The sequence below is a fragment of the Atractosteus spatula genome, chromosome 3, assembly GCF_055471065.1.
Source record: "Atractosteus spatula isolate fAtrSpa1 chromosome 3, fAtrSpa1.hap1, whole genome shotgun sequence".
Classification (NCBI taxonomy): domain Eukaryota; kingdom Metazoa; phylum Chordata; class Actinopteri; order Semionotiformes; family Lepisosteidae; genus Atractosteus; species Atractosteus spatula.
The window spans coordinates 75,904,296-75,926,702 of NC_142708.1; the positions used below are offsets into that span (position 1 = coordinate 75,904,296).

The 22,407-nt window shown below is 44.2% G+C and overlaps 1 protein-coding gene across 1 annotated transcript in view; it reads right to left on the reverse strand.

The window, feature by feature from the left end:
* Window positions 1-22,407, reverse strand: part of gipr (gastric inhibitory polypeptide receptor) — a 35,844-nt gene that overhangs the window by 7,649 nt on the left and 5,788 nt on the right. Inside the window, exons 2-8 of the mRNA XM_088910730.1 lie at window positions 5,850-6,019; window positions 5,599-5,695; window positions 4,515-4,622; window positions 3,792-3,907; window positions 2,067-2,173; window positions 1,072-1,225; window positions 380-539 (exon numbers count right to left, since the gene is read on the reverse strand). Coding sequence (XP_088766856.1) covers window positions 380-539; window positions 1,072-1,225; window positions 2,067-2,173; window positions 3,792-3,907; window positions 4,515-4,622; window positions 5,599-5,695; window positions 5,850-5,909 — 802 coding nt within the window. The 5' untranslated portion in view covers window positions 5,910-6,019. The remainder of the gene's footprint in view (window positions 1-379; window positions 540-1,071; window positions 1,226-2,066; window positions 2,174-3,791; window positions 3,908-4,514; window positions 4,623-5,598; window positions 5,696-5,849; window positions 6,020-22,407) is intronic.

Consider the following 22,407-nt stretch of genomic DNA (forward strand, 5'->3'; position numbering starts at 1 on the left):
TCTGGCACAGCAGGAGGTCCAGGAAGTGGTGCTGTGTGTGTGCTTTCAGCCTGTAAGCAGCTGTGACAGAGCAGGGCTGTACCCAGAGCACACCAGTCACACCAGCACAACAAGCTGAGGACCGGAGCTACAGCAGTAAGGGAGACACGGGGTTCGAATATTGATAGCTTACTAACTTTAAGTAGTTGGTCTTTTTTCATTCCTCGGACCACGATTTCTTACCTGCGATTATGTTTTATATTTTAATTGCTCTTTGTGCCTAATGTACCTCCAAAATCTACAGCACCCGTGAGCCAGAGGTGCCCACTGTATATCCCGTATGTCCTACCCCCTCAGTCCCATCAGGCATCAGTCCCGTCACCCAGACAGGCATACTGACCCCAGCCGATGACCAGGTATCCGCAGAAGTAGCTGTTCTCGGAGAAGACCATGAGCACCAGCAGGTTGTGCAAATAGAGCCCTTCCACTAACAGCCAGCAATAATTAGCCCCCACACAGTACTGCATGAGGACCTGGGCCACTCGACAGCCAGAGAGAGCCTGCAGGCGGGAGAGAGTTAGCAAAGAAGGAGACTATCAGTCTGAGGATGTTTAACTTCACAGGATTTTCCCAGTCCAGTCCAGCTTCGGTCCTCTGCCATTTACCATGGAATAGAGGACAAATGGCAGATTGTTTTTTCAAGCCCTGCTGTCTCTCGATTTCTGGGATTCGTTTGGTCAGAATCAGGTGCAGAAGGTTGTCTCAGTAGAAGCCCCTGCAGAGGGGTTCCCAGAGGATTACATCAGCAGAACAAGGACATGCAACTGGGAACATTCCAACAGGAAGGATATTCAGACATTCTCTGCTGGAAACCTGGTTTTACTAGCAGGTTGTTCCAGGAACTTACAGCATCACTCATTGTGGATTCGGACTGCTCTACTGCCCCTGCAGGCTCCCAGACGAACTGCAACTCGCACCTGGGGCCTTCAAGTTAAAAAGTTGCTGTACTTCTCGAAGTCTGCCGCACTCTGACTTGTTACAGGAGGATGTGATTTTGTGCACCTCTGCTGTGCTAAGGAGAGTGTGTTTCACCTGGTCACTCAGCACGAAATCGCGATTGTCCCCGAATTCCCTGGCCTCCGTCTCCCTCATGAGCAGGGCGTCCCGCGTCAGGATGGAGACAGCCCGAAGGATAAAGGAAGCGAAGAGGTTGGTGTGGATGTAGTTCCGAGTGCATCGCAGCTTCCTGAAACACATGCCGCAGGGTCTTCCGCATGGAGGCAAAATGGGATCGAGGCCACGTGATTTGTAAGACCTGGCTAATGTGACATTTTATGATTTTTTTATTTTTTAAAAAAAATCGTTGACCAATTTTGCAGACATGTTTTCACAGAAGTTACCCAAATCAATCTAGAGCTTAATTAAACAGTATTTGAACATCTTCCTAAATATGGCAAACACATTTAACTACAAGTCCTTACAGCAGAGTGATCAAAGCCTTATGTGTAAGGCCCAGATCCGCACTCAACACTTCTCTGTGTCTCTAAACTTATATAACACATCAGGGGAACCAAACTAGGGAATTAAATATCAGTTTGACTTCTGAAGGTATGTTCTTTAAAATGAATAGTTATTAATTAACAGTTCTGCATAAACATACTTCTTTTTTCTTTTATACATTCAGATAATTCCTAGAGTGAGAATATTTTTAAAGTGGCCTTTCTTTCTCTTAAGGAACAAGTAAAAGGTTTATTCTGTGACAAAAAGAGAAGAAAGGAAACAACGTTTCGGCTGTGGAGCCTTCTTCGTGTGTGAGGACCTTCGGCAGTTCATCACACCCAAAGAAGGCTCCCCAGCCGAAACGTTGTGTTTCCTTTCTTCTCTTTTCAGCAGGGAATAAACCTGTTACTTGTTCCTTTGCAGCCTACGCATCATGTTGACGCAGCTCCCTACTTGAACGTCCGTTCTCTTCTGTGCTCCTTGGCCAGAGACATCAGCTGTAACAGCACAGAACTGAGGGGGGTTAGCTCAACAGCTCCCTCTCCAGGCTCGAGTGCAGGAGAGCAGTCGGAGCGCAGAGAGCTCACCTGAAGATGAGCAGGATGGTAAACGCAAGAGTCAGGCCGCCGAGGGAGAGCGAGTAACCCACAGTGTACATCACTTTGAAGTAGGCCAAGATCACCATCTGCTTCTCCTGTGGGGCAGAGCACACAGCACAGGTCAGTGCCTACCCACATGTTCTCGTTGCTGATTGGTTTTTGTTTCATGTCTTCCTATGATCCGGTGGTTCTGGTCTCAAATCCATTGCAATGTTAATTTTGCTCGCCTGCTTCACACGAGGTTGGAAGAAATGTTTCTAGAGCTCTGGCGGCTTTTGTTTAGGTTTGTGAGAACCGCTCTGTCCTCACATGATTTATCACCAGTGTCTTAAAGGCCGTTTCTGCTTTTCACACCGCGGTTGCTGGGCCAAAAAGGAAGAAAGGAGAAAAGTACAGAAAGAGAAACCTCTTGGTCTGGGTAACAAGTCTGAATTTTCATAGTACGTTCAGTGTTTAAATGTAAGGCCATTGCAGTATAAAACTTAATTCATAAATCCACTGGAATCCATAAAACAAAGTAAAAAGATATAGAGGCATTATACAGTTTCAGACAGTGTGTGTGTTAACTTCTCTAAGGTTAACTTACAATTATTTGAATAGTACCTCGCTGGAATGAATGGGCTATAAGAGAAGCACAGGTGTGAGTGACAGATAGAAGTTAATGAAGGAACTGAACTGAACTGTGCACGCCTGGCGTTCAGGAAGACCAGTACATGTTTTTCAGGCTGCAGGGTCCTGAATCCTGGGACGTGCAGCAGGGTGACCAGCCCTGCTCCTGAAAAGCCCCTGCCCACCTAGTTTTAAGGTCATCATTAAATCATCAGTTTGTGAAGACCTGGAACATTTTAACTGCAATTGGTTAAACGGGCACTTTTTTAATTGAGTCATTCGGAGATTATTTCAGACAGAAACCAGCATAACCTTAACCACTCCATAGCTCCCTTCATTGGATGAACTTGCTTAACCGATGACTTGCTTGATTGGTAGAACAAGTGTTCCTAACCCAAAAACCGTGACACATAGTGACCAGTAAGTCTGACTGGAGTGGGGGATTCCCGGATTAAGGCTGGAGACCCCTGGTATAGAGGAGAACAGGGAATGGGGAGGTTGCACTGCCGCCCTCCTCTGAACTGTGGATAGGAAGTGTGTTGTTGTGTTGCTAAGCAGCTGCATGTGCGACTCCGGGCACTGGTGCCATTCTTTGCCATTTTTCACTTGATTGGTTTGGAACGTATTACTTTTGGTCTGATGCACATTAAACAGAAATTTGATTTTTTTTTTATCGCCCAAATAAAATGTTACAGCTACTTGTTGTTTGGTTTTGAGGTGTCCTTTAAATTAAAATCAGCCTGAGAAGTCTGACATTGTCTCACCAGTTGAATTTAGTAAGACCTAGCTAGAAAGAACTTTAGAAAGACTAGATTGTGCAAGCCCAGAGCACAATTTAGCCAGGACTGCCCTTACTGGTGCGGTAGTTTTTTAAGGTTCTTCTTGTTTTGCTCTTGCAATTTGGGTGGTTGAAGTGTCGCCTCTTATGCGATCACTTTAGTAAATGATAACTTTGCCTTAGTGAAGATTTCACAAAACCTGCTTTTGAATTGCTTATTCAGTTCCAGAGTATAACATTGTATTCTTGTAGATACGGGGAGGGAAAATATTCTGGGATGAATGTCTCCCTGTTTTCGGATCATCCTTTGAGAACTCCCCGCTTACCTGCTGCAGGCTGTCAGCCCAGTCACACTGGGAATGGTCCCTCCAGGTGGCACTGGTGTTGTTGGTGAGCCACTGCCCATCCGGCCCACACTCACGCAGCACAAAGCCACTCTGGACTGGAGGAGAGCAGAGTGAGCTCAGTCTCCCACTGCCTTCGCACAGTGAACATCTCAGGCACGTTAGTTAGTCTTCTAGTAACACAGCAAATACTCTAACAAAAGGTGGTATTATTATTTTTGAGGGATACCTGTGGTCAGGAATGTGCGATGAAATGATTTCCTTTTTGATTTTCCAGGCAGAATGTGCTTGTTATATGAGTATTTTATTTGGCAGATGCTTTTATCTGAAGATTACAAGGACAATGTCTGTTTCATCTTTTTAACTTGTTAGTTTGGTTCCGATTTGTTCACTCCTGTTTGTTGGCACAGTCTGTGTGTAGTATCAGCAGAGCTGGTGTCCTCACCTGTGATTTAAGCTCACCAACGTCTGGCTGTGGAGCGGAGCACCACTCACCACTCCACGCTGCCACCCTAAGCACGCAGTCACATGCTTTCGCTTTGTTATTCCACTTTAACGTTACTCTCATCAGTTTTTCAGGGCTTGGATACAAAAGCATTGCCCAGCACTGCTCACCTCCACAAAATTAATCTGCCGCTTCTGGCTGACAAACATTTCTGAGGAATTCTTACATCCAACAAATTCCTACTGACACAGATATAATACCTTGTTCATACCACGGGAGGTACCACGGACAGGGCACTGTGACTGTTGTGTTTGGCAATCCATCCGTCCAGCAGGCATACATATCAAACATACGCTTACAGACCAGACCTGTGGATCCAAAAAAAACAAACAGATTTTAAACCTCCAGTTAAAGAAGTAAGAAGCTTATTGAACTTAATCTTCAGCTCCAGTGTCTCCTGTTCTCTGTTTTATACTGTACTCTTACTCTTGGTTTCGACTGGTACCCTCTGCTTCGTGGTTCACTGTTCATTTTTATGTTTTTGCCGGGTTGACTTTATCTTTGTGGATTTTGAGTATTTGTATTGGGTCTCCTCGTAATGCTCTCTGCTGAGGACTCAAAACTTTCAGCTCCTTCAGCCTGTCAGTGTAACACAGTCTTTGAAGCCCAGGAATGTGTCTGGTTGCTCTTCTCTGGACCGATTCCAGAACAGCAGTATCTGTTTTATGATGTAGTGACCAAAACTACACAATTGTAAATCAGATCTCAATGGTTCATTGGGCAATGTTAGCATTTCTTTTGCTTCTTAGCATTGTGTTTCTATAAAAAAAATATAATATTTACTTTTAGTGCAAGAGCTGGCTCATAGACTTCCCAAGAAGGCAAAGCTTGGAGAATGGTTTAAAATTGGTGGCCAAAAAAAGAGGAAGATCTCACCCACGTGACACACATGAGCAAATTGCTCTTGGCAGGAGGAAATAGTGAAGGATGAATTGTGGGGGCACAGACAGGTTTGACACAAATACAGTAGGGTCCAGTTTGCCAGTGGAACGAAAACCCAAAAGAATCAAGACCCAGTAATTCCAACAGCCCATTAAGTAGTTAGTAGCTAATTACTCCCCATATCTCATCCAGCCCTTTCTTAAAAGAAACCAAGTTATTGGCTTCTACAGCATGGCAGGAAGCATACTTCTACACTGCTCTGTGAGCTTCCAGAATGAACTCCTTTCAAATGGAGACCTGTGTGTAAGTGGGGTACATCAGTATTCCTGCTACACTGCTAGTGTATGCCAGATTTCCTACACATCTCAGGGAAAGATCTTGCAAGCTGTTTCTGGGGAGCACCTTGGGGGCTGGGGTCACTTCTCATCTTGCTGAGACACTCGTTCCTGTACGCGTTCCATTCCTCCATTGTGTCTTTCATGGTCTTCCCTGAAGCGAACTATGAGACACAAAAAACAACAGATGTATTATCAGTACTGTCCGTCATCAGAGGTGGTCAGAAGATGCTCAGTGCAGTGTGTGTCCTGTCTAGAGAAAGCAGTGCGTGTTCAAAGTAAAGACGAAGAGGGGGAGAGAGAGAGGGAAGGGCTGACCTCTGTTCTCCAGAGGACCGAGACGGTGAGGAGGAGGAAGGTGGCCACGGCGCCCCACATCGCTGAGACTCCTGTCAGGGGTCCTCGGGGCTACTGCCTCGCCGGACCGGTCACTGCGGCCACAGCCCTGGCCAGCTGGCCAGTCGGGGCTCCATCTCCAGCTCGCCCAGCTGCAAGAGACCCGAGGGACAGACGTGAGGCGGGCGAGGCCAGTCCCTGCAGACCCTCCCCTGCTCTGGCGATGGACGTGTGAGGTCTCAGGACGATGCAGGACTCTGCGATTTCAGCTACGTTAAAAACAAGAGACCCTGAGATTTCATCACCCTGCTGCTGCTCATTCTGTAATGTCAGCAGGCGTAAAGTGAACCTCGTCTCTGAAAAGCACATGAATCTTAATGTGAAAGACAAAAATCACCATTACGAGTAAAACCAGATGCAGGGCTTTCCCCTCAGACATTCATCTCGGCTGACTGCTGCTTGATTTAGCCTGATGTGCTGTTCGGTGTGCTGTTGTATTTATGCGAGGCTGAACAAGCTGGATCATGTCTATTCTGTCATAAAAGGAAATCCAAACGTGTGTGGCGATGACGTTTTGAAAAGGGCGTCACGAGTGGAGAACACTCCGGACAGATTTCACAGTGTCAGGTGTCTCGCACGCTGAAGTCACAGGTTCTTACTGGATAAGTATGTTAACTGTGAAGACGAGCTTTGTTATGTGCACTTAAGGCAGTACAGTGTGTCAGATTTATTTGGAAGCATGAAAAGGACTGTAGTTCAAAGGTCTTCAGAAAGATCAATTTCCATGGTGACCATGGTAACGAAAAAGAAGACTGCACATGTGGGAGCCTGAAGCCACATCTGCTGTACGAGAGATTCTCCAGTCCCGGTTCTGGAAGCTTTCGGTACAGCTGGGCTTTTAACGAACTGCATCAGTTTGTTATTGGCTTAATTGGACCAATTTAGTAACACCTCTCAGCTCTCCCGTTGGTGGTGCTTTAAAGAGACCTGCAAACGCTGCAGACTCACTGCCCCCCACCACACTCAGCTTGATTTCCACAACAGTATCACAGGACCTCACTAAACTACAGGGCTGCAAATCCCGCTTTTTATTATCCTGCGTGGTATCTTCTGTATTTTATTAAACCTGAGTCTTTCAGGACAGAAGCCCCTTTGTTGATAGTGCTTGTTATGTTGTGTTGTGTTGAACTTACTCTATAATAAGAAATTTCAAGTTGGAGAGTCAGTATCTGTATCTCGTAAAAATCTGTATAGCACACACGGACACATCATGAGCCCCCTGCGGGGAGAGATTCCCACATCACACGCGTGTTTTGAAAGAGGATGCAGATTTCTAGATACCGAACCCGACTCTGTGACCTGAATGTGATGGAAGTTCAGTGGAAGTCCTTTGCCTTCGTGACAATGAGGAAAATGAACAAGGTCTTGTCTTGTCTGAGGTATGGTGGTATTGCGGTCTCGGACTGGTCACGGGTGGGTCTCTCTGGTCCAGAGGTTCTGCTGCTTTTAAATGACAATAATACGACTGGCCAGTGACCACCCAGTGGCCAGTGGCTCTTAGCCTTGGCTGCAGACTGAGTGGGCCTCAAAATCTGTTCTCACACCCCTTTCACCAAACAGTGAAGTGTGTCAGTTCTTTAAACCTCAGATGCATCATAACTATAGATTGTAAGATACAGAATTACGTATTTAGAGAATTCAGCTTTAGAGAATGCTTCAGCTTTAGAGAATGTCATAAGGACCTGTCTTTGAAGCTTTGGAGTCTAGAACTGCCCTTCTACTGCAGATGAGATCCAATTCCCACATGGCTGCCCAAATACCTTCCTATTTCAAGCTCCCCTGTACTACGACCTGAAAAGTAAAGGCTGTACGATCAGCTGAGATCCAGATTCCCACCCAAGCAAGGTGTCCGTTTTGTTTCAGAATGGTGTAGGAACGGCTCACGTTCATATCTGCGCTTGCTGAAAATGGTGTTTCAAAGGATACATTACGACCACAATACCACAGCCAGCATACCACTTTGCACCCAATAGCATGGTTATGTATTTGTCATAATATAAGGAGGTTGTACTGAATTTAAGGAAGAAGAACAGTGGTTTTACTGGTGGGCACTGCATCAAAAACGATTTTATTATTCCGAGTCCTGGGCCCTTTTTAAACAGTTATTGATCAATAGGAAGGTTCAATACAAATGAAAAACTATAGAATATCAGAAAATGCAGCTCATCAATCCTCTGCTGAGAGCCAGACGGGCAGGAAATCAAATCTCATGAATAAGAAGACAAATCAATAGAGTGGGAAATTTACTAGGCAGTCAAAAGACATTTTACGGGCAATTTAATCACCTGGCACAGCAGCATTGTTCTGTGGCCAAAACCCTTTACTGTAACTCCTTGGAAAAACATTGCTCTGTTCTTCACTTGGTATAATTGCTGTGCATTTTGCCATCTGATGTAGATCATTTTTGCTTTTATCTGTTTAATGTTTGAAATAATGGAACAATGTAGAAAATTGTGATATCTTCAAAAGCATATGCTGATCCTGATGGTGACCCGCCAAATTGGTATTTAAATAGTCACATATAGTAGGTTTCTGCTGTTCTCTCTGAGGATAGAGAGGATGATAATCTATCAAGAAACCACGTCAAATTGATATGTTGTGCAATATCTGAGTCTAACTGCAATCTGGTGTTTGCCTCTTATAGGCAGTACCTTGGCATTTGAGTATCAGTTATCAGTGAATCATGCTCTGTCATCGAAAAAACAGAAGGAAACCGGGATGAAACAGAACTATTTCTTAGTGTGAGTGTGTGTTGGCATGCTCTGAAAAACAAGCCTTTTAATTTCTGAAATATGAAAAACAATTGAAAATACCTGTCGTCCAAAAGTCAAAATAATCACTGAGAGACGTTTCTTAACAACACAACAGTTACATGTTGTAATACGTTTGCCATCCCATGACAGTGATTGTTTCAGTAAATCCTGAAATTGATCGCATGGAGATTCCAGGCAAAAGTCTTCTCAGAGCCAACATTAACAATGCACAGGCCACTGTCAGAGTTCTCTGAAACAGGGCACATGTATACCCTTCTATGTCTCTCCCAGTCATACGTGAACAGACCTGTGATAAGACTGCAGGATGCAAAGAGACATGCAAGGAAGAACAGTGCCCCTTCCTGTGACCTGACACAGTGTTTCAGTGTCTCCCAGGCCTGGTCACAGAGGGGGGCTGCTGGTTTGATTCAGTGTAGTGCTGTCACTGGAGCACAGTTTGAGCCTGGGCAGTGCCAGCTCGAGTCTGGCCTGACTGATACCTGTTGGGGTGCCCCAGCCTGCGGCAACACCAGCCCTCCTTTGGATCAGCTCTGCTGCACGTGCTGTGGGGCTCATGCATGTCAAGAGAGCTGGATGGCACAGCCTTGCACCTCCAGTGGGGTGCGTACAGTAGGTGTCCTTCAGCCCCACTAGTTACAGTATGCAAGAGAGTCAAATGACCTGTTTGATCTGGTGCCTCCAGCTTTAAGAAGAACAAAAGAAAAATGGAAGTGAGTGCCAGAGTGGGTCTAGAAGGGCAGGCACAGGACATGCTGTTGTTCTCAAACATACAACAGAAAAAAAGCTTAATTGTTTTTTTTCCAGTTAATTAAACCCATCAAGCACAAGTGTCTGTTTAGCTGCAGCAGTTTTAGGATGGGAAGTGTAAACCGAACTCTGTACCGTACGCCAGCTTCTGTTGTTTTCTGTTACTCCGAGTCAGCGGTTTCTGAGCTACTCAGCGGCAGGACAGGCACAGCTGTTAGCGAACGGACTGCTTGTTTCGAAGTGCTCATCTTGAGTAAACTGCAACTGGACACGCTGATCCGCCGTCAAGACCGAGAGAGCAGACCGCGGCAGGCTGTAGACAGGCGCTCGTGGTTTGTGGGTTCAGGCTCTTTTGCAGAAAATGCAAATTGGCGATCTGATATAGCCGATTGATAAAGTCTTCACCTCTGATGGTGTGAGAGGAAAGGAAGGTCAGCTTGTGTCACAGCAAAAGCAGCTCTGCGAGATTAACAGGCGGCTGTGAAGCGGAAACGTGGAAGCTGGAACTGGTGGTGGCTCTGCACCGTGCGTCGGGGCGGGATGATGAAAAGACAAGCTGAACCAAAGGCAGCTCAGCCACAGCTCTTCCTGCACGCAGCGCTGGGCCGTATCTCTGTGTTGACGTGCTTTTCGCTCCTACGAGCCTGTGCAGCATATGAGACAGAAAAAATGCAAACGTTGACGGACTTTCAGAACTTTGTCAGCTTTGTTCAGATTCTCCAGAGTCGACGTGACGTTTTGAAACCTCAGGCCTCTGGGCTTGTAACTGGGAGCCTGTGGGGTCAGATTCCTGCTGCTGTATCCTGGAGCAAAGGCGCTTCACCCAGATTGTTCCCCTCAGCTGTTCAAATAGATATCGTATTGGATAAAGGCTTCGTATAAATACACACAAAAATGAGCAGTGTGGTTATCTGCCATCTTTAGTTCATGGTTTTCGGCTCTTTACAGAGTTTTTGTAAAAAGAACCCACCCCCACTGTTTGGAGCCAACAGAAATGTCAGAAATCCAGGAGTATCTGAGCGTGAGAAAAAGAGGAGGTGGCAGAGATATGACTGTGCCTTTACATAGAAATCCCTGTACTGAGCACGACATTAAAAGAGACATGAATTACCTCATGCTGTATATACAGAACCCTTTTGATTTGGCTACATTTTCAGCGCATTCAATTCAGAAAGATAGCTGGGACAATATGAAATCCCTAATAGGTTGTCCAGAGCCTACAGCAACATCTCAACCTCCTTTTAAATTCTGTACAAGCGGTAATTCCCAGTCCTAACTATAAAGTGTTTCACATCTTAAATAACAAGTTACCCAATTGTAAATGAATGACACAGATTTATGTAGAAATCATGGAAAATCCAGTTTGGTCTTGGTGTATATTGTTGAGGAGTTTTACAAGGTGGTCCCCAGAAGGAATAAGCAGTCAGTGGCATCCAGCACTGTGACTGTGTGACAAGGTTTGTTTGTCCTTGTGTGCACGAATATGCGATTGGGTTCTCCCACAAACCAAACAGCAGCTACAACATTACATCATACAGCATTTCTCCAGTGTAAATACTGACAGATACTGGTGAGTTTTGGTAAGAGGAGCATAACTGACTTAATTAATTGAGCCCAGTGCAAATGATCATTTTCATTTCTTTTCTTTTAACTGAATAATAATCTATAGCATAATATGATCTAGAAGAGGAAACAATTTTCACTAATGTGCTTGTGACTGCAGGTTGTAAGTTAGTGAACGGAGAAATCGGGTGGTGTGGTGGCTCTGTGGCTAAGCAAGACCTCAGACCCCTGAGCGAGGCCCTTCACCCCAGCTGCTCCAGGGGTGCCGTATGAATGGCTGACCCTGCACTCTGACCCCAAGCTTCTCTCCCTGTCTGTGCCTCTCATGGAGAGCAAGCTGGGGTCTGTGAAAAGACAAATTCCTAATGCAAGAAATTGTATAGGGCTAATAAAGTGATCTCTTATCTTATCGATATGCAAACAGCAATGTAACTCCAGACTGAGCCCAGCGCAGAAAAGGTGCTGGAAACCTGTTGTTGCTGCAACTTCCACAACATAATAGAGGGGCATCAGGGTTTTATCATGAGAAGAAACGGAACCACAAGAACTTCTACAAGACCAGGCTGACAGTGTTCTGCTGAAGCGTGAAAAACATCAGAGCAGCCCGATACTGATTGCTGTTGCATTTTATGGTATTAAGCAAAGCATCCATTATGATTTCCATACAAAAGCTTAAATATTTAGAAGGCACAACACAATCTCACATATTGTAGTGTTTGAAGAGTTACTTGGCATGGATTGTCAGCAGCTGTAACTTTAGTTCAGGTGGGGAGCTGCGCCAGCATGCACAGGCTGCAAAGGAACAGGTAACGGGTTTATTCCTGCTGAAAAGAGAAGAAACACAACGTTTCTGCTGTGGAGCCTTCTTCAGGTGTGAGGACAGCTGCAACGTTAACTGTCTTGGGTGTTTTCCTCTATATTAATAGGAGTGTGTGTAGTACAGTATATAAACCATGGCTAAACATGCACACAGGACAGTGGTGATGGATTTGAGGGCATAGGAACACGGAAATGCTGTTGGCAAACATCACTGGAGATGAATCTTGACAATGAAGTAGAAGCTGCAATACTGAGCTCCTTGCAAAACCCAGGGAGACTTTTACTGGAGAGGAGAATGTCACACAGTACAACAAGCAATCACCCTGACATAATAAACTTTTGATTAACTAAAGCCTGTCACCAGAGGTCTACAGGAAATACATTTCAGTCTTTCATTACTCTATATTTGTCCCTCTACAGCTCTTTCTGTTTCTGTTTCTATGCCAGTCATGTTTTCTAACTTGGTACTTTACTTGTCTTAAAGGAAATTGATTGCTTTCAAATTTTGTTTTGCAGAGTCATAAAAATGTACTGCTCTGTTTTTATCATCAGAACATGAAACTTGTCTTTTATCTCCTTTCTCGTGTAAATCTCTTAGTGACCACCCAAAATAATTGGTTTTTAATTGGCTGGTAACCTCAGTTCTCCCAAGTGTCCAGAGCCCCTGGCACTCAGCCTAGAATGGTCATAGTGCTGAAATACATGCAAAAGTTCCTACAGCGCTCTTTTGGATGCAAGGAGCAGCACTGGTACTTATGATACAACTGCAGCAATACCCCAGGCATAAAATGCAGCAGGGTGAGAGACATCTGTATCTGGCCTACTGGGCCTTCGGCATCAAGCAGGACCTGTTGGTTGTGCGGTGGCTATGGAGGTGCTGTGGAATAATTGGGTGTTTTTTTATAATATTTCATATGAAAGGGTTTTTGTGGTAACATGGAAAGTGGTGAACAGCAGAGGGTTTACAGTAAGACGCAAAACCAGTGACCTAACACTATTGTTTATCTTTTGACTTGCTTGCGCTGGGGGATGCAGTTTGACATCGGTTTGCCAGGGTATACACTTCAACAACATGACTTGGTCCTTACTCTCACAACTCTCTGGGTAAAAAAAGTGTACTTCCACATGGTTTCTTCTTGTGACCCTGTGGTTCGTGTTTCCCTGTTCAGGATTAGCCAGTAAGAAGACATATTGTGATTCAGATAAGGACACAAGTGTGCATGTTTACATGTTCCTCAGCGCACACCTCAATGGTGAAAACAATGGTGGGGTCAGGCAGACATGACAGCTGTTTTCACTACTGTCATGTGGGTGATGGAGGTTTGATGGTGCAAAAATCATTGCAGTGTTTAATTACTGTAGATCACCTTTTCTCTGAGCCCCAACAGTCATTCCCTTTACCTTTCACACGGATGCTCCAATTCAATGTAAATACATTGTTAAAAACATGTCATTAATTTAAGTCCATTCAAAGCATCTTCCTCACTTGCAAACTAGGGAAATTGAACCAATAATGAATTAATTCTGCCTTAGTGAACTGCCCACTATGTGCTCCATTAGACAGCGTCAGGGACACGGTCAGCCCACAAGCTCAACTTGGGAACAGATGGCACGAATGCTCCAAAAGACAAGCCTGTGTAAATAGTTTAATAATAGAATTGTTTGCATTTATAAAAGGGACACTGCTGTAAGGGGTGATGTACTACTGCAGCCCTAAGAGACATTAAACCTTGGTCCTGACTTTATTAAAGATCCCAGGGCACTGTTCAAAAGAATAGGTGTCATTCCTGGTGTCTTGACTAAATTCCACTCCATTCCACTGTGAACACTGCCTGGCCTCCCTAAATGTTCCCCTGAACTGAACTGCTGAAGCAGTTTGTTTCTCCTCCTCTAGCACCCCGAGTACATCTGCTGTGATATGGGGCTGCTAGTGTAGAGTGACTGTCTCCAAGTAGATGGTCTCTACATCTAATAGTGATCAATCCTTTGGGTTGAAAAGCTCTGTATAAATGCAAGGATTTATTCCTAGTGTTTTGTAAGTCTTCACAATACTGCAACACTGTCAGTACAAAGATCAGTGGTCACAACCCTGCTGCTGCAGTGGTTAAAGCTGAATGTACTGTATGCACACATTTCCATTATCCTTCACTTTGGCACTTGTAGGCTTCCCACCCAATGGATCACGTATCATAATCCTTTCCTTGTTAGATGTGGTCAGGAATCTTCCAGTACCAGTCTTGGACAAGTTCTGCTTTGGAATACGCTGCTAACAGGGGTATTATCACAGAGCAGTGGTGCCTGACAGTTTCCACCGTACTTGCCCCCTGCAAAGCTCAGGGCTGTTACCATGGGGTGACGCATTGATATCCCACAGCTAATTAATTACTTTTAAGGTAACAAGACCAGAGCTGCTTTACTGATGCTGCATTGCCTGAACCGATGAGGTCTCATAAACCCGGATCAGGATGCAGATGGTCGAATGTCACCTTCACTTTCAAAGAAAATGTTTTTCTAAGAATCATTTAGCCCTCTTTTCCCAGAAAAGGAGAAATCATCAAAACCGCTTTTACAAGAAGCAATTCAAAGAACTTTTTTTATCTTTTATCATAGATTTTGAGCATTCCTTAGTGTTTTTATAGATGAATTTCTTTTGCAGGAACATTTTTATGTCATCTAGATTAAAAACATCCAACATGTGAGGGCTTGAAGGGTGTGACTGGTCTGAGATAGGAGTTATCTCGCACCAAAATATGGTTTAGATTATCTCTTCAATACAATAAAAAGATAAAGCTTTGTCAATAAAAAGATCAAGCTTAATTTTGCATACAGCAGATGTCTTGAGGGGTGAGAACACATGGGCTTCTGTTCCCTGAAAGATCCCCTGTAATCTGCAAATTTATGGAACATGAAAGAAATCTTCTGATTTGTGTTTCCCTAAAATAATTATTTTTTTTGTTAATCAACAGATGTGTTTTTCCTTTGAAATCCCTTTAACTGCAAATGAGCCTCAGTGAGTGAACTGAGCTGTGGGCCAGCGCTAGCCACTGAGAAGACAATTGTCATGACTACCCAGAGCAGAAAGGAGGCAAATACCAGCGGAGTATTATGCACTGCAACACAGGAGATGTGTGAATGTTGGAACTTTTAGAAAGGAGAGGATGTCACTGCAAGGACCAAGCCATTGAAATCCTCAGAGCACAGGCTTGCCCCTTCTAGAAAAGTGTCATGGATGCAGGTTGTTTTGCATGTACACAACAGTGTAGGGATGCATTCCTGCACGTGCATATACAGTACAGTATGTAGAAAACTTGTCCACGAATAGGCGTACTGTTTGCATGCTGACATCTTGGCCCCATTGTCCCTAATTGTGGGGCCAAACACGTGGTGCCACTCAGGAATCCTGTAGCCCTGCCATTTGGCACACCTTGCTCATTTCTTTTAACTGACTGATCCAAGTGCTGTATCCTGATGCGCCTGGAAGGATACCAGGAAATCTGCTCTAAAGGGTGAAAGGACAGTTTGTTCCAGATCCCCCTGCAGAACCTCTGTGCAAACACACACACTTTCTGGGTTTGCTCCTCCAGTAAATCTATCCCCCTGCTGCCACAGCCACATATCTGAGTGCATGCTGGCTGCTTTGCTGTTCTAATGCAGATTATTTCTACTGATTTGATTTCTTTAATTTTATTTGGGTCCCTGCTTATCTTGGTTCTAGGCAGATCAAGGTTACTTTTAAGAACCTGCAACGCAGAATTGCTGGCGTTTGCTAGATCATGGTCAGCAGGGCTGAAGCACTATTGTCTCACCAAAGGTTGGACCTAGTTACTAGACTGATGGGGTATGGCACTACATTTAACACAGCAGAGACATACTGCAGTACTCATTAGGATGAAAGGTGTTTTTTTCCAGTTCTTCCTTTCTGGCTGTAATCCGTGTGGGCACTCCAGTCGAATGAACTTGATTATCGTGGGCAGATTTCCTTCACCAGATAAGCAGCCCAAAATATTATACAAGAGTCAAACTGCCTCCTTGCTGATTCTATGTGTTGTGACATCCAGTGTGTTGCTCAATGAACCTCCCAGGAAAAATAAAGAAAAGAAACAGCCAAGGACAACAAAAAACATTATTCTCAAACAAACGCTCCTCCAAACAAAACAAAAAATATCCCCCTAAAATAGTCAATTTTGTTATTAAGCAGTACCACATGCCTTTAGCAGCACAATGTGTGTTAGACAAAAAAGCTTTACATGACAGACCCTGCTTTTGATCAAGAGGAGGGTTTTCAAGCTGTCATGCTGTCAGAGACTGATTGATTGGGTTGACCAGCATAGATTTTTATCATTTTGTCCGTGCTCACACCGTGCTTTGTGTAAAGAGTTCACAAATTCTCCAGATTTTCATTTCAGTGTTCACTTCATGATTTCATTGTGTGCATCATGATTGTTTTCATGATGATCAGCTCAGAAGGATTCTGGTTGGAGCTGATACTTCCAGCTCCTTACTTATCAGTGGTTCCATTTCATACCATACTAAAGGCATTGACGTCTTCGGGATCCCACAAAGAATCTGTCACTCTTGACATAGAAATCTTCTTCCGTTTCATTGTCTGGGTCTAGATTAGGGGAATATGTCCAAAGCAAACAGGTGTATTCCCTGTAGATAAGAGAAGTGTCATGAGGATTTGCTTGAATTTGAAAAGGGAAGTTATAAAGGGAAATGATGATTTCTTACTTGATGTCCAATCCTACCCCATAAATTTGTTTCTTTGATTTTTCTGTTCCATAAAAATGTACAGCCAGCCAAATATTCTTTAAGCTTCCCCCCTCTGGCTTGTAAGGCTTCACTCAGGGTAGTAATGTCAAAGTCATATCGTTGGAACTCTCGGGTCACACATTTTGCTGCAGCATTCTGGAGAGTCATTGTCTGGACCATTCTTCAGGGTCTTGATGTTCCTGGTCCTGAATTATAATACTCTGGTTTGTGTTTTAAACTGCAAACAGGTGATCCCTCTGGATGCAGCTGTCCAAACACAAGTATTGGGGCAGGCTATATTTAGGGTAAGCAGAGCAGAGCCGAAAAACGGCAGTCCAGCCGCAAATCCAGCTACCGCGGAAGAAAGCAAGCGCTTGAGGACCTTCTTGTGACAGCCGGCCCCATGCCAGGTTCCTGACATCATGATCCTGCTCCCTCCACCATTAGCTGATTACCAAAGCACTTGAACAGTGTGCTGGGGGTGGAAGATGCCTGTGTGTGAGAAAGGTGTTGCACACCAGCTTCCACACATATCTTGACAGTGACTTTGATGTAATGGCATGGAGACCTATCTGATTGGAGGTCTCATTGTGCTGAAGCCTCCACCTACCAGAACTGTCGTTGAAGTTTATTTTCTTCCTCCTGTTCTGCTCTTGAGGACTTTAGTTGCCAAAACTAGATGATTGAGGATTCAGTGAGCAAATATGCTGCTGTCTTGAGGATGTCTTCTGGAATTGTGTTAGCAAGCTTTGAACTTTGAGTTATCTCCCTTTCAATGCTTTCTGGATTTTGTGCAGGCTTGTGTTGACTCCCAGGGTGGCTGGAATTATTTTCCCATCTCCTTCAGCTGAAAGGAGGCCTTCTTACAGCATTTATTTCTCTAGGCAGTTGTTTCAGAATAATCAACTTTCAGTACTATCAGATTTATTAAGCACTGTTGAAATGTACACTAAGACTTTAAACCTATGTGCACATAGCATCTCTGCACTGACAATTTCTGATGTTTTAAAAGATGAGATTATGTAAACATGAGGTGCCTTCTGTTGCCTGAACAAACTGAACGACAAGAGACTGATTATGACGTAGATTTAATTAATCTGAAGAGCTGTAGAAGTTGAGATGGTCAACATGTTAAGAGACTTGTTAAAAGCAGGTCATCTTTTGTGTCTTCAGCCCACTCTGAAGAGATCAGCTGTAGTGTTTGACAGTCTGCAAAAATGGTCTTTTTCTGTTTTTATTCCCTTGAAATTGAATACAGCAACTGATTGCTCTGTTCCTTCTGTAAGTTTAGCAACTGCCAATGCTTTATTTGTGAGTTGCAGACAAGCCCCATAGAGTCACTGAGGAGGCTTAGAGTTTTACCTGGGCTTTAACTGGTGTGGCGTGGCTGGAGATGGTCTGGTGCCCCAGGGGAGAGGAGCCCAGGGGCTTCTAGGAGGGGCGTGAGGACTGGGTTGGAGGAGCAGAGATTGTCAGGAAAGCTGGAGCAAAACTTGTTAATCAGGGAGCAGCTGACCGGTCGAACTGGGGTCTTGTCCTCCTCTCAGACTTTCACTGCAAACTCTCCTATAGGAACTGTTGATTAGTGGGCACTTTCCTGTACTGACGATGAGACAGGAATTCAGTAAATTAGGAACCCAACAAGTTGGCTAAATCTCAGTGCCTTCTACAAAAAATGTTTCCTTTTGCAACATTTTATTGTTTAATTTATTATCCAATTCTGGGGAGTTCAGACTTGTTTTCTAACTGTATAGGAGCTCACATCTTGGTGCACAAACTTAAGTACCCATCAGCCTTTAGGTTGGATTGACCACTGGATGCTATCAAATTACTTAACAGGAAGAAGATAAACAAAACTGTGATGTAAATAGCGTACCTTTTACTAAATTTCTATGACAGGATATAAGATACAGAGCCGCTCGTTACAAAGCTGTTTTAACAAGCTAAGCACATAGAAAAATCAATGCAGATCAGTGTTGTTTTCTTCAGGTATCAGTGATGGCCTGTCCATCTGCTTTCTCAGAAACAGAAATGCAAAAAAAAAACAAGAAGCAAGACTGTGATAACAGGAAACAAGTGACAAAAAAAGACAAGTACTGTAAAATTGCTCAAATGTGCATGCTGCCCTTCAGGATTAGAAAATTGATGTTCCACACTCATTGTCAGCACATTCAGTATCATTTCTAAATAAAATACAGGTTTCTCCTCCATAATAATTCTCATGTATGTGCTTTTGACAAATTCTGACAGATCTATTCTTCAAACAATCTATACTTCACAAGACCACAGTTATAAAATAAAGAAAATATTAAATATCAGATCAAGCTTCTTTAAAGATCTCGTTTAGCACTTATCAGAGGATAAAAATGAATTGAGCTTGAAGAGCCTGGTTTAGGGGAGGATAGATAGATGGGAAATCTAATTCCTGATGTCCCAGGTGTCTGTGAGATGTAGTGGTATTTTGTCATTTGAGCGAGGAGAAAGGATTTAAAGCAATATATACTGCAGCCACTCTAGGCTTTGAGCCGTTGGCTATGTTGTCCTCATGGTTTACCAGACGCATGTCCAGTTTCTGCATAAATACCAAACCAGGGCAAGGTCTTGTTGGTTTGGTCCTTCACCATGTCCGTTTGCACAACAGTACTTGAGTGTTCTAGACCAGGGCTGGGCAGTGAGAGGGACACTCCAATCAAGCCCTTTCCTTGTCTAAAGATCAGTTAAAAATGGTAACGAAGAGAAAGGGTGGAGTGTCCTAAAATTAGGAGAGCAGGAGCAAAGTGCAAGAGAAGAAGCTGGAAAACTGAAGCACGAGCCAAGAAGCTCCTAATTTATATTGTTCTGTCTTTAATACCAGATTCTGCAAGTAGGGAGTGTTTACAGGAGACGAGGGGAATAGACACCAGTGTTCACTCCATGACCTGCGAATAATTTAAATATTATTATTATTCTCTTCCTGCAGACAAGATCTTTTATGGTGTTTCCAGGAAAATGAAATGTTATTTTTTTATCTTTTTTGGCCCATCTTTTTCCATTAAAAGTACATTGTCATCTAGCCGGTCTTCAGGTTTATGTGCAGAAGGAACTGGATGCGGTGGAGAGAACAGATGCTGAAAGGACTGCCAGCTTTCTTCAGTGTTATTGGAGGTCACCTCAATTGTTACTAATTGGTTATGCAGTCCAACAAATTCCTGCTTTAATTTGGAGAGACTGAGGTTCTAGGTAGTTTTCTGCCATGTGTTCATCTACTGATGCTCCAGATAGTCACCTTGCAGAATATGAGCCAGTGGACAGTCCAGCAGTCTGCTCTTCCCCTGACCTTTGACAGTCTGACATCTTGTCCACCTCCTGTCTTGGTGATGATGTAACCAATGCGATGCCAGTGCTTGGAACACGGGTTCCTCTAGGACCTCTTGCTGTGCTTTGCTGATAAAGAGGCTGCATTCAGCATATTTCCTAAATTCATTTTTCTCCAGTGGCACCTGATCTACTCCATGTCCATCAGTTAGGTCACCAAGTGTGATTGATGGGTTTGCATTCTTTCATGATCTCTGCGGTAAGAGACTCCAGGTCTTCGGTGAATTTGATCTTGATCACGCCTGGGTTGGTCATGATGCGTGCAAATCCCAGGCAGTGGAAAGTCAAAGAGAGTCTGTCATTCACTCCCGCTGGGAGATATGTGAATTTGCTGACCAGCCTTGTTCTGATGGAAAACCCAACACCATCTTCAAGTAGCTGTTTCATACCGACTGCTTTTCCCATGAATCACACTTCACAAGCATGGGTGTGTTTTACACAGGGACAACATCTGGAGGCTGAATCTGGGCAGTTCTCTGTAAGCTTGAGCTGCACTTTTCTCTGAACGGTCTGCTGTTTTACTGCTTGCATTACCGCCATCATCAATCCTGAGTCTGATCAGGAATTCCCAGGATCTCAACTTCTTCCTAAACCCTTCAGCATCTTGGCAGTTCCAAAATCAAACTGTTTCAGAAGAGGAGTTTGACTTCCACGCTGCAGAAACACAAAATACTACAAGGGTAATGTGCGGCCTGCTCATTTGTTTGCAAGTTTCATTTCTGTGAAGCTCAAAAGCAAGCAGATATTTAACAGGGATGGAAGAAGGTGGCTTGCTAGGAAGGAGAAAAAGATCATGCTGGCTCTCTCCTGCGTTTCTCCTCGCTTTCTGGGTTTCAGCTGAAGCATTCCAGATCAGCCCAGTGCGAGTCAGTGAATGAGCCAACCTGCCTCGCTTTGTGTAGATTTCTGTTGATTTAGCTGTGTGGGCGGATGGCAGGATTTGGTTAAAAGGGGATCCCTGACTTTCAGGGTTAGTGAGAAGACGCAGGGATGCCGCGATAATGTATGAGTGGGTGAAGATCAGCCCAAAGATTTCATATCTATGCCAAAAGAAAAGATTAGACAGGAGAGGATGAAAGTGTAAAAATGCAGTTGCATGCTGGGAGTGTTTCAGTAATTGAATACGTCTGAGATATATAAACTGCATAAATGCAAAGACAAGTAATCTCCCTCTGTTGCTGTGCTTTCTGTTCCAGAAATTCTATATTCACCGCTCAGCTTTTGCTGACCTTCAGACTTTCGACAAGAATTTCCACAAAGTGCTCTTGCCATTTATAGAATGAGAGATTGCAGTAGCATGCAGTTTAACTTGCGGAAAACTGAGAACAGCAAAAAAAGAATGTTTATTAAATCTTTGACTGCTGAAGACTAACATTGTTCTGTGAAAACTGAGATTCAGAGTTGTGAACCATTCTTCTGTAAGAAAATCTCAATTTCTTGTGTGTTGCACTCAGTGTTTACAATGCATATCTGGACACAGTGACACAGTGACAAACGATAAACGTCTAATTGGACAGGTTACTGCAGTGTACAATAGCAAACTCCTTCTTAGACAGTATTTTACCATATTTGTCACGCCCTCCGCCTACCACATTCTCACACGGAAACGCACCCGCGCTAATTACACTCCAGCTCTGAGCACTTCTGCCAAACGACGCCACTCCTGTCAATCATCCAACCACGACACTCCATCAACCAGCGCACCTTCTTCCTCACACAATACTTAAACCCTCCAGAACGCTCTGCTCTTTGCCTGGTAAAGGGCTTGCCCTTTTGGCCTTCTTGTTGACCTTCACCGCTTGAATCACGGAAGTGCCTTTTGACTACGCCTTCTGCCCTACCCTCTCCTGGATTGGAAACCTACTCGCCGACCTTTTGTTACTGACCTCGCCTCTCGCCTAGCCCTCATTCCCTCTGGGAACTTCTCCCTCATCTCTAGACCCCCTAAGGTACCGCATAGGGCACATCTTCCCGCTTGCTCAGCGGGTCAACCGTGACAATATTCCCATGGTCAGGTGTCATTAAGCACAGGGAAGGCCTGACGAACAGTAAAGCAATGGTAAAAGTACACCGCTGTGTTATATTTAGTAAGGGAACGTTTCTCCAATGTATTCATCCACTGCAGTGTGACCCAAACATGTGCCAAAAATAACACTACATTAAAGCTGTTATCTACAGTATGTGTGCTGCTAGATTAGATTATACAGTATTACTTTTTCATAATAGTGGCAGACCTGGTGATTGTCTACATATGTTACCGGCCCATGCACTCAGAAAACCAAGCATCCTCTCCGAAAGGAAAACCCTCTGTGTCTCCAGCACTCTCCAGAGGGTCCAGTCCCCAGCTGCTTCCATGCCACAAGCACAACACCAGAGGCTGCTCCCATTATGGTCTTATTTCCACACAAACCGAAGGTAGAGCTGGGTGTTAAAAGATGCATCACAGCAGCTGGGGAGTGAGGCTGCGGGTC